The sequence below is a fragment of the Myotis myotis genome, unplaced genomic scaffold, assembly GCF_014108235.1.
Source record: "Myotis myotis isolate mMyoMyo1 unplaced genomic scaffold, mMyoMyo1.p scaffold_m19_p_12, whole genome shotgun sequence".
NCBI classification, from domain to species: domain Eukaryota; kingdom Metazoa; phylum Chordata; class Mammalia; order Chiroptera; family Vespertilionidae; genus Myotis; species Myotis myotis.
In genome coordinates, this window is record NW_023416316.1 from 4,380,471 (window position 1) to 4,392,557 (window position 12,087).

The 12,087-nt window shown below is 57.9% G+C and overlaps 1 protein-coding gene across 4 annotated transcripts; it reads left to right on the forward strand.

The window, feature by feature from the left end:
* Nucleotides 1-86: 86 nt before the first annotated feature.
* PIP5KL1 (phosphatidylinositol-4-phosphate 5-kinase like 1) lies at nt 87-10,110 on the forward strand. 4 transcript variants are annotated; one of them, XR_004971132.1, is made up of 10 exons: nt 87-3,529; nt 4,701-4,751; nt 4,959-5,113; nt 5,327-5,451; nt 5,932-5,966; nt 6,057-6,112; nt 6,349-6,461; nt 6,741-6,894; nt 8,536-9,278; nt 9,591-10,109. XR_004971132.1 is itself a non-coding variant. In XM_036329554.1 (10 exons), the coding sequence occupies exons 1-10, from the start codon at nt 2,449-2,451 to the stop codon at nt 8,801-8,803; spliced, it is 1,191 nt and encodes a 396-aa protein (XP_036185447.1). In that variant the 5' UTR covers nt 87-2,448. The 4 variants fall into 4 exon arrangements, 3 of the variants coding, with proteins under 3 accessions (XP_036185447.1, XP_036185446.1, XP_036185448.1); XM_036329554.1 differs by lacking the exon at nt 9,591-10,109 and having other exon boundaries at nt 87-2,478; nt 3,326-3,529; nt 8,536-8,803; XM_036329553.1 differs by having other exon boundaries at nt 8,536-10,110.
* Nucleotides 10,111-12,087: the final 1,977 nt, after the last annotated feature.

The following is a 12,087-nucleotide window of genomic DNA, read 5'->3' on the forward strand; positions in this document are numbered from 1 at the left end:
GGGCTGGGAGCTGGTCACTGCATTGGTCTCAGGTCAGGAGACCCTGGTTTGTGCAATGAGTACCTCAGTGCCTCCTGGATCATCCCTGTGCTGGACACACGGTAAAGCTGGAACTGGGACAGGTGTTCCAACCCCTGCAGCTCACAGCTGGGGAGTCGTGGAGGCATGGCCACCTGCCAGACCCCACAGCAGTCTTCAGCACACCTCCCCTGTGTCAGCCCAGCCAGCACGCACTAGTATTTTAGGGACCCTCAGCCCAGTCCCCTAAAAGCCCAAACCTATTGTCCATCTCTCGTACCAGCAGCCCAACTTAGTGTAGCGCTGAGCCAGGGTAGAGCTGGTTCCACTGTGTTCAGGTTGATTAATCTGGAACAGGCTCTGCCCTAGCTCCCCAGCAATCCCTCTGGACAGCCAGTTCTCCCAGTCACAGTGCCTAACGTAAGCCTCCATCCATCACACCTTGAATTTTCACTCTTCCTCCAGTTAGTGGTGGTGTCATTTTCAGAACAAAGGCCAGCTGTAGGCTCACCTGTCCTGCCCTCTCCTTGTCTTCCAGACCAGGAAGAGCTGCTCACCTGGCCCCGATGTACTGCACATGCACCAGCCACCCACCTAATGTAACCATCAAATGTAGTGGCACCTCAAATTCATCCTGTCGTCTGAATTCTCAGACACCCCACCCCCAATCTGGCTCTCCCCGCCCGCCCCCCATGCCCTGCTCCCTCTCATGACTGTCATTATCCTGTGTCCCTGACCCCAGCCAGAAGCCTTGGCTTTCCTCCCTGCCTCCATCCACAAGACCCCAAATCCTGTCAATTCTAACACACACCCAGCCACCTGGGTGCAAAGCCACCACTGCCCTAAATCACGGAGGGCTTCCTTGTCCTCTCTGCCCCTCCTTTCAAGCACCGGGCTCTCAGGCGGTGCTGATGCACTCCCTGAATGACAGTCAGTGACCTTTTTGAGACATCTGAGCAGCCCTGGGCAGTATGGCTCATTTGGGCATCATTCCATGCACCAGAAAGTCGCCAGTTCGATTCCCAGGCAGGGCACATGCCCAGGTTGTGGGCTCAATCCCTGGTGAGGGGTGTGCAGGAAGCAGTCCATTGATGTTACCCTCTCACATTGATGTTTCTCTCCCGCTCAAGATAAAAACTATTCTTAGAAAAACAACACTAAAACATTTGAGCATCTTTCTCACTCAATGCTTCTCCGAGCCCCCACCCCTCTCCCTACATGGCCAACAAGAGCCTGCATTGCTCGCTCACTCCACCCACTGCCATGCTGGCCTTTCGTTTCCTGGCACTCACCAAGGCCCTTTGCACATCCTACTCACATTGGTCCAACCTAAACTTACCAAACACCATGCCTGGCGCTGGTACCCCCTTCTAGGGGGAGGTTTAGTAAACAAATGAACAAGACAATCTGACAGAAAATAAACAAGGTCATGTGATCAAGAATGAGGAGAGGGGCCCAGCCGGTGTTGCTCATTGGTTGAGGGTCACTGTTCAACTCCTGGTCAGGGCACACACCCGGGTTGTGGGCTCGATTCCCAGTAGGGGGCACACAGGAGGCGGCCAGACAATGATTCTGGTCATTGATGTTTCTGTCTCTCCCTCTCCCTTCCTCTCTGAAGTCAAATATATATACACATATATGTAATCTCGACCAAGGTGCAGGAAGGAATACGGAAACGGAAGTCTGAAGAAAAGGATTTCAAGCAGAGGGAACGGCCCGGAGGCGTGGGAGTTTTCGGTGGCCAAGGAAGAGCGGGAATCCCTGTGGCTGTGCGGTGGGGGGAGGGAGAGTATATTGGGGTGGGGCTGGAGAGTGGGCAAAAGGGCCTGGGACCACGGGGAGGGGTGATGGCTTTAAGCAAGAGAGTGACATCACCCAATTTTATGCTTTCAAACATCTCGCTGGCAGCTGTGTTCCTCTCATTCACCACTAAACCCCGGGGCCTAGCACGGCTCCTGGCCCATAATGTGTGATAAAACACACGTGTTGGATAAAGGCATGCCCCACACTGTGTGACCCCGAGTGCTGGTAGTCATTCTCTCTCTAGTCTAGACCTTGGTTTCCTCACCCGAAAGACGGGTTGATGGGAATTTCACGCCCGAGTGGGTAGGGGGACTGTATCTAGCTCACCCCCCTCCCCAAGCGGCGCCCGAGTCCTCCACCCCTAGGGAAAAGAGGGGTGTCCTCCCTCCCAGGGACCTGATACCGCGTCGCGGCCCCAACCGCCCTGCACCGCTGGCCGAAGGATGCTGCAGCTCCGGGGGCGGGACCAGCAGGCGACTGCCGGAGACTCCAGCTCCGATTGGGTGCCGCCGTGAACGGCAACGCGCGATTGGTCGGTCCAGAAGCAGGGGCGGGGCCTGGCTCCTGCAGCGGGGTGGCGGGGCGGCTGGGGATGCGGCCAGAGCCCGGGAAGCTGCTGCGGGGGCCATGGCCGCCCCGAGCCCGGGGCCCCACGAGGTAGGTGCGGACCCGAGAGAGGAGAGGAGAGGGAAGGGTTAGTGAGTACGAGCCGGGCCTCCCCTCTCCGGGCGGGGTGGACACACCCCCATCCAAGCTCAGGAGGGGTCCACTGGGCGGCGACCAGGACACGCCCCACGTGGGAACCGCAGGTATGAAGGGAAAGTCTGTCAAGGATCCCCCGAGAACTTGTTCAGTTTTTTCGCAGGGAAAATGGAGATGATAGTAAAAGCTTCTCCTTCGTAGGGCTGTTAGGAGGTCAAGCTCTCAGCCAGGGCTGGTCACATGGTGGGTGCCCACTACGGACGGGTCAGCGGCTGATCTCAGCTTCGTGCTGATCTTCCGGGCTGGCCTGGAGGGGCTCAGCACAGATGAGTGGAGTACTTGGTGCTTGGCTGAATCCCTTGGCATCACGGCTCCTATCAAGGGTCCCTGTGCACAGAGCTCAAACCCAACAGTAACCGCAGCTATTATCTGCCGCGATGTTATAGTTCTCGTTCTGCAGATGAGAACACCAGGCCCCGAAGGTTAGGTGACTTACCTGAGGCCACACAACTGGTGAGAGGATGTCTGGGGCCCGGTCTGGCTGCAGAACTGCCTGCTCTGACCTACTGCTAATGATAACCATCACTCTGTGTTGGATGCTGACTGCACGTCAGGGGCTGTGCGGCCCGCATAGCACCTAGTGAGCTGGGTACCAGCATTAGCCGCATTTTACAACCGAGGAAACTGAGGCAGAGCGAGCTAAGAGGAGGGCTCAAAGTAGTGGAGGTGGCACTCATACCCATGTCTTTCCCCTCTGCGATGCTGCCACATGCTCAATGCTTCTTGTGCCTTCTGCCACCAGGTCCTGGCCCCCTCTCCAGAGGCCGGAGGCAAAGTCATCACCTCACGTTCTGGCCGCCGGGGCCTGCTCTGGCGTCTGCGAGACAAGCAGCTGCGCCTCGGCCTGTTTGAGATCAGCCCGGGACATGAGCTGCACCGGCTGACGTGTATGATGCAGGCAGGGCTCTGGGCTGCCACACAGGTCTCCATGGACCACCCGCCCAGGGTGAGTGGCCAATCTGCTCTATGCACCGATGGCAAGACCGGACCGCGGCCCTGTTTTGCTACTGAAGAGTTGGGGATCGGAAAGGCTATAAGGGGAGGAAATCAGGGGTTTGGTGCAGGGAGGGAGGGACAGTCTAGGCTTGGGGCTGAGGCCAGGAAGCCAGAAAGTGCAGGATGTGTTGGGGATGTGAGGAACACCCTGACCCGGGTAGTAGCTGTGTAACTCTAGGTGGGCATCAGGTCCCCATCTGTGTAATGTATAATGACTTTGGGGGAGGGGGTTGTATGCGTTAGTCTCAGAGGCCCCACCTCTGCCAGGGTGTATGGTTGAGAAGGGACCTCACTCCACCCCACCAGCATGGCCCGTCCTCCCCAGAGCTCAGGCTGGGGCCAGGCTGGCTCAGCAGAAAACGTTGCCCAACTGCAAGCTCAGCAGCTGGATGGGCCCAGTGAGCATGTGTGTTGTTTGTGTGTGTGTGCGCACAGTGTGACCACATCCCATAGGCACAGGGACCTAGAGGTCCAGGGAGAGTATAGGAGCCAGAGGGCATCTTCTAAATCTCATCCTCTGCTGAAAATCACAATCTGACCTCAGTACCTGCTGAAAATCTCCCATGGCTCCCAGTACTCATCATGGCCTCGGGATCAACTGTCCAACCTCATTCACCCTCCATCCCTCCCTTACTCAGCTAAGCCGCTCGGGCCCTCCTTCCCTTCCTGGTGACACCAGCGCAGTTCCCACTGCTAGGAGCACCCTCCTCCTCCTCTCCACTGCCCGTCAGATTTCAGCTTGCGGGTCACCTCCCCCAGGGAGCCCTCTCTGATCCTGCCCCTCCCAGGCTGAGTCAGGCAGGCCCCTGGCCTTCCAGGCCATCACCTTTTATTCGGATGACATGCAGCTGCACTCAGTCAGGGGGTGTGTCTGAGCGAAGGTGCCAGGTGCTGGGGACCCAGCTGTGGAGGAGTCATGCCCGGGACCTGCCTCAGTCCCTCTCTCATCCTCCTGCAGCCTGGGAGGGTCTGCAGCCCCCACCTGCCCAGCTCAGGAATCAAACTGGGGGAAGGGGGAGGCCAGGTGCGGTCGCTCCGAGATCCTGGGGCTGGCGGGGGGGGGGGGGGGGGGAGGGGAGCGGCGCTGGGACTTGCTCTGAGCCTTCTGCCCCTCCCTGCAGGGTCTGCCCACTGAGGACGACTTCTCCGAGGTCCTGACCCAGGTCCACAAGGTAGGAAGCCTCAGGCTGTGCAGGGAGGGGCGGATGCCATCCTAGTTCCCTCTCCTCAGTTCCCCCATGTACGGAGCCTCACGGCCTTCCAGAGGGTGTGGCTCCCTTGACTGTCCCGCACCAGGGCCAACTGCACACACCGGGACCCCGACGGGCCAACACCGGGACCCCGACGGGCACTCTGGGGCTGCTCTTCCTCTCCTGCAGGGCTTCGAGCTGGGCACCCTGGCTGGCCCTGCCTTCGCCTGGCTGCGCCACACCCTAGGCCTGGCCGAGGAGGACTATCAGGCCGCCCTGGGGCCCGGGGGCCCCTACCTGCAGTTCCTCAGCACCTCCAAGAGCAGCGCCAGCTTCTTCCTGTCGTGAGCGGGCAGCAGGGGTGGGGCAGGGTGGGAGTGGAGTCCCAGGGTGGAGGGTGGCATTTGGGGAGAGAAACAGAACAGCCAGGTCAGAGGAGAGACTGAGGGCGAGGGCCTGGCCCTGGGGAGACAGAGCCACACACGGACAGGAGGGTCAGGGAGCCTGTGGGACCCTCCAGCCCGGCCTAGAGTGACCTCTCCCTGCCCCCGCACCAGCCACGACCAGCGCTTCTTCCTGAAGACCCAGCGGCGCAGGGAGGTGCGGGCGCTGCTCGCCCACCTGCCCCGCTACCTGCAGCACCTGCAGCGGCACCCGCACTCGCTCCTGGCGCGGTTGCTGGGTAGGACGGGCCAGGGACCTGGCACTGGGGGGGGGGGGGGGGGGGGGGGAGGAGAGGGATTCAGGGAGTGGGGATGTTCCAGGGGTGTGGGGTACCTGAGCCTAGCCAGGTGGTTGGGACTGGACTAGAGGCGGATCCGACTGCCCGCAGAGTTCAGTGCAGGGCGGTAGGGACAGGGAGTGGGCAGGTGGCGGGCGGCAGGCGGGGCCCAAAGGGTGGGATTGGGGTTGGGATTGGACAGTCCTGGGCAGGGCATGTGGGAGAGGCCAAGCCAGACCCAGCATCTCTGGGGCTGAGTCTAGAGGTGGATGGAGTCGCCACCACCATCCAAGCTGAGGAAGGGGTCTGGGGGCGCAGCTGGAGGGACGGGCTCGGATGCGCCGGCACTGAGGAGGCGTGGCCTGGAGCTGGGACCAGGGCCCCAGGGACCCCGGACGGCAGAGTTTGGGGCCCCTCACCTGGCGCCCTGTCCCCTTCCAGGAGTGCACAGCCTGCGGGTGGCCCGGGGCAAGAAGGTGGGTGAGGCCGAGGCAGGGCCGGGCCGGAGGGGTGGCTGTGGGGGAGATCCTGTCCTTCCTCACTCCCTACCCCGTCCCCGTCCCCAGAAATACTTCATCATCATGCAGAGCGTCTTCTACCCCGCTGGCCTCATCGCCGAGAGGTGAGTTGGCCTCGCAGGCCTGGGCCCCGTCCTGCTGGGAATGTGCCACCGGAGGCACCCACGCTCCCCAGGTAGATGGTGAACCCGAGGCCCAGGGAGAGAGGATGGGGTTGTGCTGCGGATCTGAACAGTCACCAGTGGAAGCTCCTGTCTTGTTACTACCTGGGAGAGTCCCCGTGTGTCCCAAGTCTGTGGAAAGCTGAATTCTGTTGTGTCCCCCAAATCCTTGCCTCCAGGTATGACATCAAGGGCTGCGAGGTGAGCCGCTGGGTGGAGCCGGCCCCTGAGGGCAGCCCCCTGGTCTTGGTGCTGAAGGACCTCAACTTTCAGGGCAAGACCATCGACCTGGGTGAGCCGCGGAGCCCTCACTGCCTGCCCTTCCTCCGTTCGGGGTGAAGCTGGAGGGTGTCCTTGGCACAGCCCCTGTCCACGTTGTTAAGAACCCAGATTCGGGTTCAAATCCCGGCTCCACAATTTACCAGCTAGTTGGCCAAGGCAGATTACAGAGGAGTGTCCTCATCTGTGACATGGGGCAGTAATGACGCCTACCCTTTGGGGCAGGTGGGTGTGGAGCCTCAGCACTGCCCGGCCCACGCCGGACACTCAGGCGGTGCTGATGCCCCCTCAGGGCCCCAGCGGAGCTGGCTCCTCCGGCAGATGGAGCTGGACACCGCCTTCCTCCGGGACCTCAACCTGCTGGACTACAGCCTCCTGATGGCCTCCCAGCACCTGCAGGAGGACGAGAGGGGCCCAGGCGGCAGCCTCATCTTCCGCACAGCCAGGTGGGCCCCCACAGGGACACCGGCAAGAGGGAGGTGATGGGAGATGGAGAGACAGACAGGCAGTGGGTGAGGTGGGAGACAGAGTAGGCAAAGACTTGAAGACTGGAAAGCGCAGTGTGTGTGTGTGTGTGTGTGTGTGTGTGTGTGTGTGGCGGGTGGCGGGGGAGAAGCCAGGCTGGCAGGTGTAATGGGCACAGGCGGGCCACAGCAGGAGAAAGAACAGGTGCGGGTCAGTTGGACAAGGGCTTCAGTCTGGATTCGAAGACTTTGCCCAGTTTTCAGGTTTCAGACCAATTTAATCGTCTCAGAGAGAGCGCTTAGCTCTTCACCCAGTCATTCCACTTCTAGGGCCCGAGGTCATCACCAGTGGCACCAACATCATGTTGACCTTCCTTTGTAATAGTAACTGTCACTCCTTGCATGCTGACCATGGCCTCATTAAAGTGGGCTTACTGCCATTTTAGAGATGTGAAAACTGAGGCTCAGAGGAGGGAAGTGACGTAGAACGACTTCTGAGGGTTCATATTAGTACTTGGCTATTTTTTTAATTCTTTATTGTTGGAAGTATTACATATGCCCTCTTTTCCCGCCATTGACATCTCCCAGCCCGCCCCCACCCCCTAGCACAGGCCTTCACCATCCTATTGTCTGTGTCCATTGATTATGCTTATATGCAGTACTGGGCTGTGTAATTGGATTTCAATCCAAGACCCACTTTTGCGGTTGAACATAATTATGTAGGGCTAAGACAGGCACGTTAAGGTAATAAGTTCATTGATCTGGTGGGTGGAAAAGAGGAGTGAGAAAGGACACCCACTCGTCAGCTTCTCATCCCCACCCCTTACCTTCGATGGGTGAGCTTGAGCAGAATCCAGGATAAGGGCTCCCCAGGCCCTTTGGCTGGGCTGGGCACATCTTGACCAGAGTGTGCAATTCCTGCCAGACCCCCCCCCCCCACCCCCCGCCCCAAAGTCTGCCCATCCAAGCTAGATCAGCTTCTCCCTTGCCCTCTACCTCCAGCTGGTACTTAAATCCCAGCTGTATTCAACCAGTAAGTCCGAGTTTGCATATAATGGTTGTTATATTGAAACATTCTGTGCTGGCTGGTAAATAGCCATTGTCCCAGCCCCAGCCCCCCAGTTCCCAGCCCCTCATTCAAAATACCTGCCACCACACAGGTGTGCCGGAGGCAGCCGATCAGTGATTCTCTCTGACCATTGATGTTTCCATCTCTCCCTCTCCCTTCCTTTCCTAAATCAATAAAAATATATTTAAAAAAAATACTCCTCCCCCCCATCTCCATCTCTCCATCATCCCTATTACCTTGGCACCGCAGAAGATACCAGCGCCCCCGACTGGGCTTCTAGACCGCTGAGTTCTGATTGGTCGATGCCTGGGCGGGACTTGCCTCTCATTGGCTTATTTCCCAACTGGCTACTGATTGGCTAGTGCAACTCTAGACCATTAACTACACTTAGTTGATCGGACTTCACGGGCCTGGCGCTCAGAGGTGTGAAAATGAGCAAGGGAAGCACAGGGTTAGGGCAGAGCGCCACCAAGGGCAGCCTGGCCACGCTTACAGGGTCAGTTGGCTGGAGCCCCTGAAGGAGGTGGTAGCCTCCCCCCTCTGTCGGCCCCTAGGTCTGTGCAAGGGGTACAGAGCCTGGATGAGCCGGGAGCGCAGAACCTTCGGCTGCTGCCTGATGGCCCCAACGCCCTTCACATCTTGGACGGCCCGGAGCAACGCTATTTCCTGGGCCTTGTGGACCTCGCCACCGTCTACGGGCTCCGCAAGCGACTGGAGTACCTGTGGAAGGCGCTGCGCTACCCCAACCGGGCCTTCTCCACCGTCAGCCCGGCTCTCTACGCCCGTCGCCTCTGCCAGTGGGTGGAGGCGCACACCGAGTGACCGGCGCGGGGCCGCGCTCTCCCCATCTGGACAATGGGCACAGGCCCGGAATGCATGTGCCAGCTTGGTCGGGCTCCCCCAGCCTGCTGTTCCTCCAGCGGGCCTCCAGAGGGCAGCATTCTCCAACTAATATGACAACCTTAGTTAATGGTGATGCTGTGCCTGGCTGGTATTTTGCCAGGGACTCGCCATATTAGCTCATTTTATCCTAAAAAAAAAAAAAAAAAGCTATTATTCTCTTTTCACAGACCATGAGATGGAGGCTCATGGGGTGAAGGGACTGAGCAAGATCACTCAGCAGTAAATGCTGGAACCAGGACTCGACTGTGCCTTTTGCACTCAGGAGCCTGTACCAGCTCCCACAGCCCTGTCCTCATGCTCTCAGAAAGGGGGGAGGCTGAAGGCTCCAGCCCCGGCCCTTTGTCATACAGATGGGGAAACCGAGGCCCAGAGATTTTAAGGGGCGTATGCACGGGTAAGTGGCAAGGCTAGCCCCAGAACTCCAGGCCTCCCTATCCCTTGCCCCTGGCTCAAGGAGACCCCTGTGGGTCTCCTGCCCTTTAAGGATGCAGGTAGGAGAAGGTGGGGTATCGAGGGGCCTGCAGCTCTGGGAAGCACTATGTTGATCTTGAGTAAGCTCTGCCCTCCTCTGATAGTCACTTTCCTCATCTGAGAAATGGGGGTAGGGGTGGTGGGCAGACCAAGGGCCCTTGCCAAACACACATCACCAGGAGCAGAGAAGCAAAGTGTCTGCATAGCCCCTGACCATTCCTTCTCCCTCCTCCAGGAGACTCCAGCCGGCCTCTGACCTCAGTCCAATCCGACCATGCCCAAGCCGGCCTTTCCTCTAGTGCTGCTCTGGGGCCTATGTGACCAGGGCAAGGTGTTAACCTTCTCTGTGCCTCAGCGGTCTAATCTGTAAGATGGAAGGATGAAAATGGACCTCATTCACGAATTAAATATTTATTGAGCATCTGTTATGTGACAGGCTGGGCTTTGGGGACCTGGGAGTGGAGCACAGATTTCACCTTCACAAAACTCACAGTCTGGGGTGGGGGTGGGAGGTGGTGACAAAAGCGCCCTGGTGTAACAAAACCTTGTGGAGGACCATGGGGCCATGGGGCTCAGGGAAGGGGCCCCACCTCAGTAGTTGATGGGTGGGGTTGTTTCTAATCTCTAAACTGAGATCAGAAGAGTCAGCTGTCAGGCGCTGGGAGGGTCCCAGGCTAAGGGCACAGCAAAGGGCTGGGGTGAGAGAGTGCCTGACATCCTATGTAATAAAAGGGTAATATGCAAATTGACCAGGAATGATGGGGAACGACTGGTCACTATGATGTGCACTGAACACCGGGGGACAGATGCTCAATGCAGGAGCTACCCCCTGATGGTCAGTGTGCTCCCACCGCTCAGCCAGAAGCCAGGATGTCCGACTGGGATATCCACGGGGAGCAGGCCTAAGCCATCAGTCAGACATCCCCTGAGCGCTCCCAGGCTGCCAGAGGGATGTCTGACTGCCAGCTTAGGCCTGATCCCCTGAGGAGCAGGCCTAAGCTGGCAGGTAGACATCCTCCAAGGCAGTGGTTCTCAACCTTCTGGCCCTTTAAATACAGTTCCTCATGTTGTGACCCAACCATCAAATTATTTTCGTTGCTACTTCCTAACTGTCATGTTGCTACTGTTATGAATCATAATGTAAATATCTGATATGCAGGATGGTCTTAAGCGACCCCTGTGAAAGGGTCGTTCGATCGCCAAAGGGGTTGTGACCCACAGGTTGAGAACCGCTGCTCCAAGGGGTCCTGGACTGTGAGAGGGCGCAGGCTGGGCTGAGGGACACCCCCCACCCCAAGTGCACGAATTTTCATGCACCAGGCCTCTAGTTTGGAATAAAGAAACATTTCCCAGTGGTTGGTGTTGAGAGTGGGTGGGGACAGTATGGTGGGTGGGGAGCTGTGTGGGCCAAGAGCTGGCCCCCAGGACTGGATGACTCGGGGAAGCCGCTCAGCTACACCAAACACTGCCATTCCACTGGCCTTCCGAGAAAAGGAAGAAAAATGGCTGATGGGGGAGGAGGAGGAAAGGGAAAGCTGATGTTGCAGAACTGGAGTGTGGTTCCTGGAGGTATAGCTATAGATCTAGATACAGATTCAGATATATCTAGATGTAGCTATAAATAGGTAATTGACATCCCCCCCTAGACACCTGGGTGGCCTTGGGTGACAACCTGCCTGAGCTAACACAAGCCATGGAGAATTTCTGCTTCTGACTCAGCAGGAAGTTGAGACATCGGGTGTGTGCTGCTCATTGCCCTCCCGGGAGGTGGGCGGGTTGTGGAAACTCCTGGTGGTCGGGCAGCACAGCAGGAAACTGGGCCCACATTTCCCTGGGGTTTGTATCCATACGGCTGAGTCTGAGCCCCAGAGTCCTAGATAAGGATGGTTCAGCCCCTCACTCCCTTTGGGTCTCTGGCAACGAGCTGAAGCAGGGCCTGACGCTAGACAGGGAAATGACTTGTCCCAGATCTCTCAGGGCCCAGACTCTTGACTCCCCTAAATTGCTCATTCAACAGACATCATAGGTGCTGGGCTTTGTGCAGGTGCTGGAAATGCCTTGAGGACATGACTGGCCTGAGTGCTCACACAGAGCTTAGAGTATAATAAATAGATGGGTAGACCATAAGCAAGAAAACCAGTTAGCACACAGGATGATTTCAGAGTGTGACAAGTACTTGAAAAAGATAAATCAAGGTGGGTCAGGAGGGATGGGGGTGCAGTGTTGGGTAGAGTGGTTGCCAAGGAGGTGACATTTGAACTGAATGAGGAGCTGGCCACGTGAGTAGAGCAGTCCAGGTAGAGGAATAGCAAATGCAAAGTCCCTGAGCTAGAAAAGAGCTCAGTGTGATTGGGGGTTGGAAAGGTGACCGAGGTGGGTGGATGGTGATTAAGTGGGAGTCAGGAGTTCAAACTGCAGGGCCTTGGCCGGGTAAGGGGAGTAGGCTTCTGTCAAAAGCAAATTAAAGAGCTTCATCTGAAACTGGGGGACGGGATTCCCAGTGTCCGTCTGTAGATGTCGGGCCCTCACCTGCTCTGGGAGCCCAGGTCATTTGGGCATGTCCCTGTCTCCACGTGGCACTAGCGAGGAGGGAGTTGCCTCTTTGGGGGAGGAATTGTCACTTCACCAGCCAATGTGGGTGATGAAGGAACTTCTCACTATTGTCCCCTAGGGGTTGGATCTATGAAAACAGAAGCTGGACAGATGACGACCAGGGAGAGGCTGAAGGGCTC

What these genes read in the sequence shown, in the direction of transcription:
- PIP5KL1 (XM_036329553.1), top strand. Translation starts at nt 3,293, where the DNA reads ATGCTCAATGCTTCTTGTGCCTTCTGCCACCAGGTCCTGGCCCCCTCT. An exon ending in CCATGGACCACCCGCCCAGG is followed by an intron (nt 3,530 to 4,700) that starts GTGAGTGGCCAA and finishes CCCTCCCTGCAG; the next exon opens with GGTCTGCCCACTGAGGACGA. An exon ending in GCTGGCCTCATCGCCGAGAG is followed by an intron (nt 6,113 to 6,348) that starts GTGAGTTGGCCT and finishes CCTTGCCTCCAG; the next exon opens with GTATGACATCAAGGGCTGCG.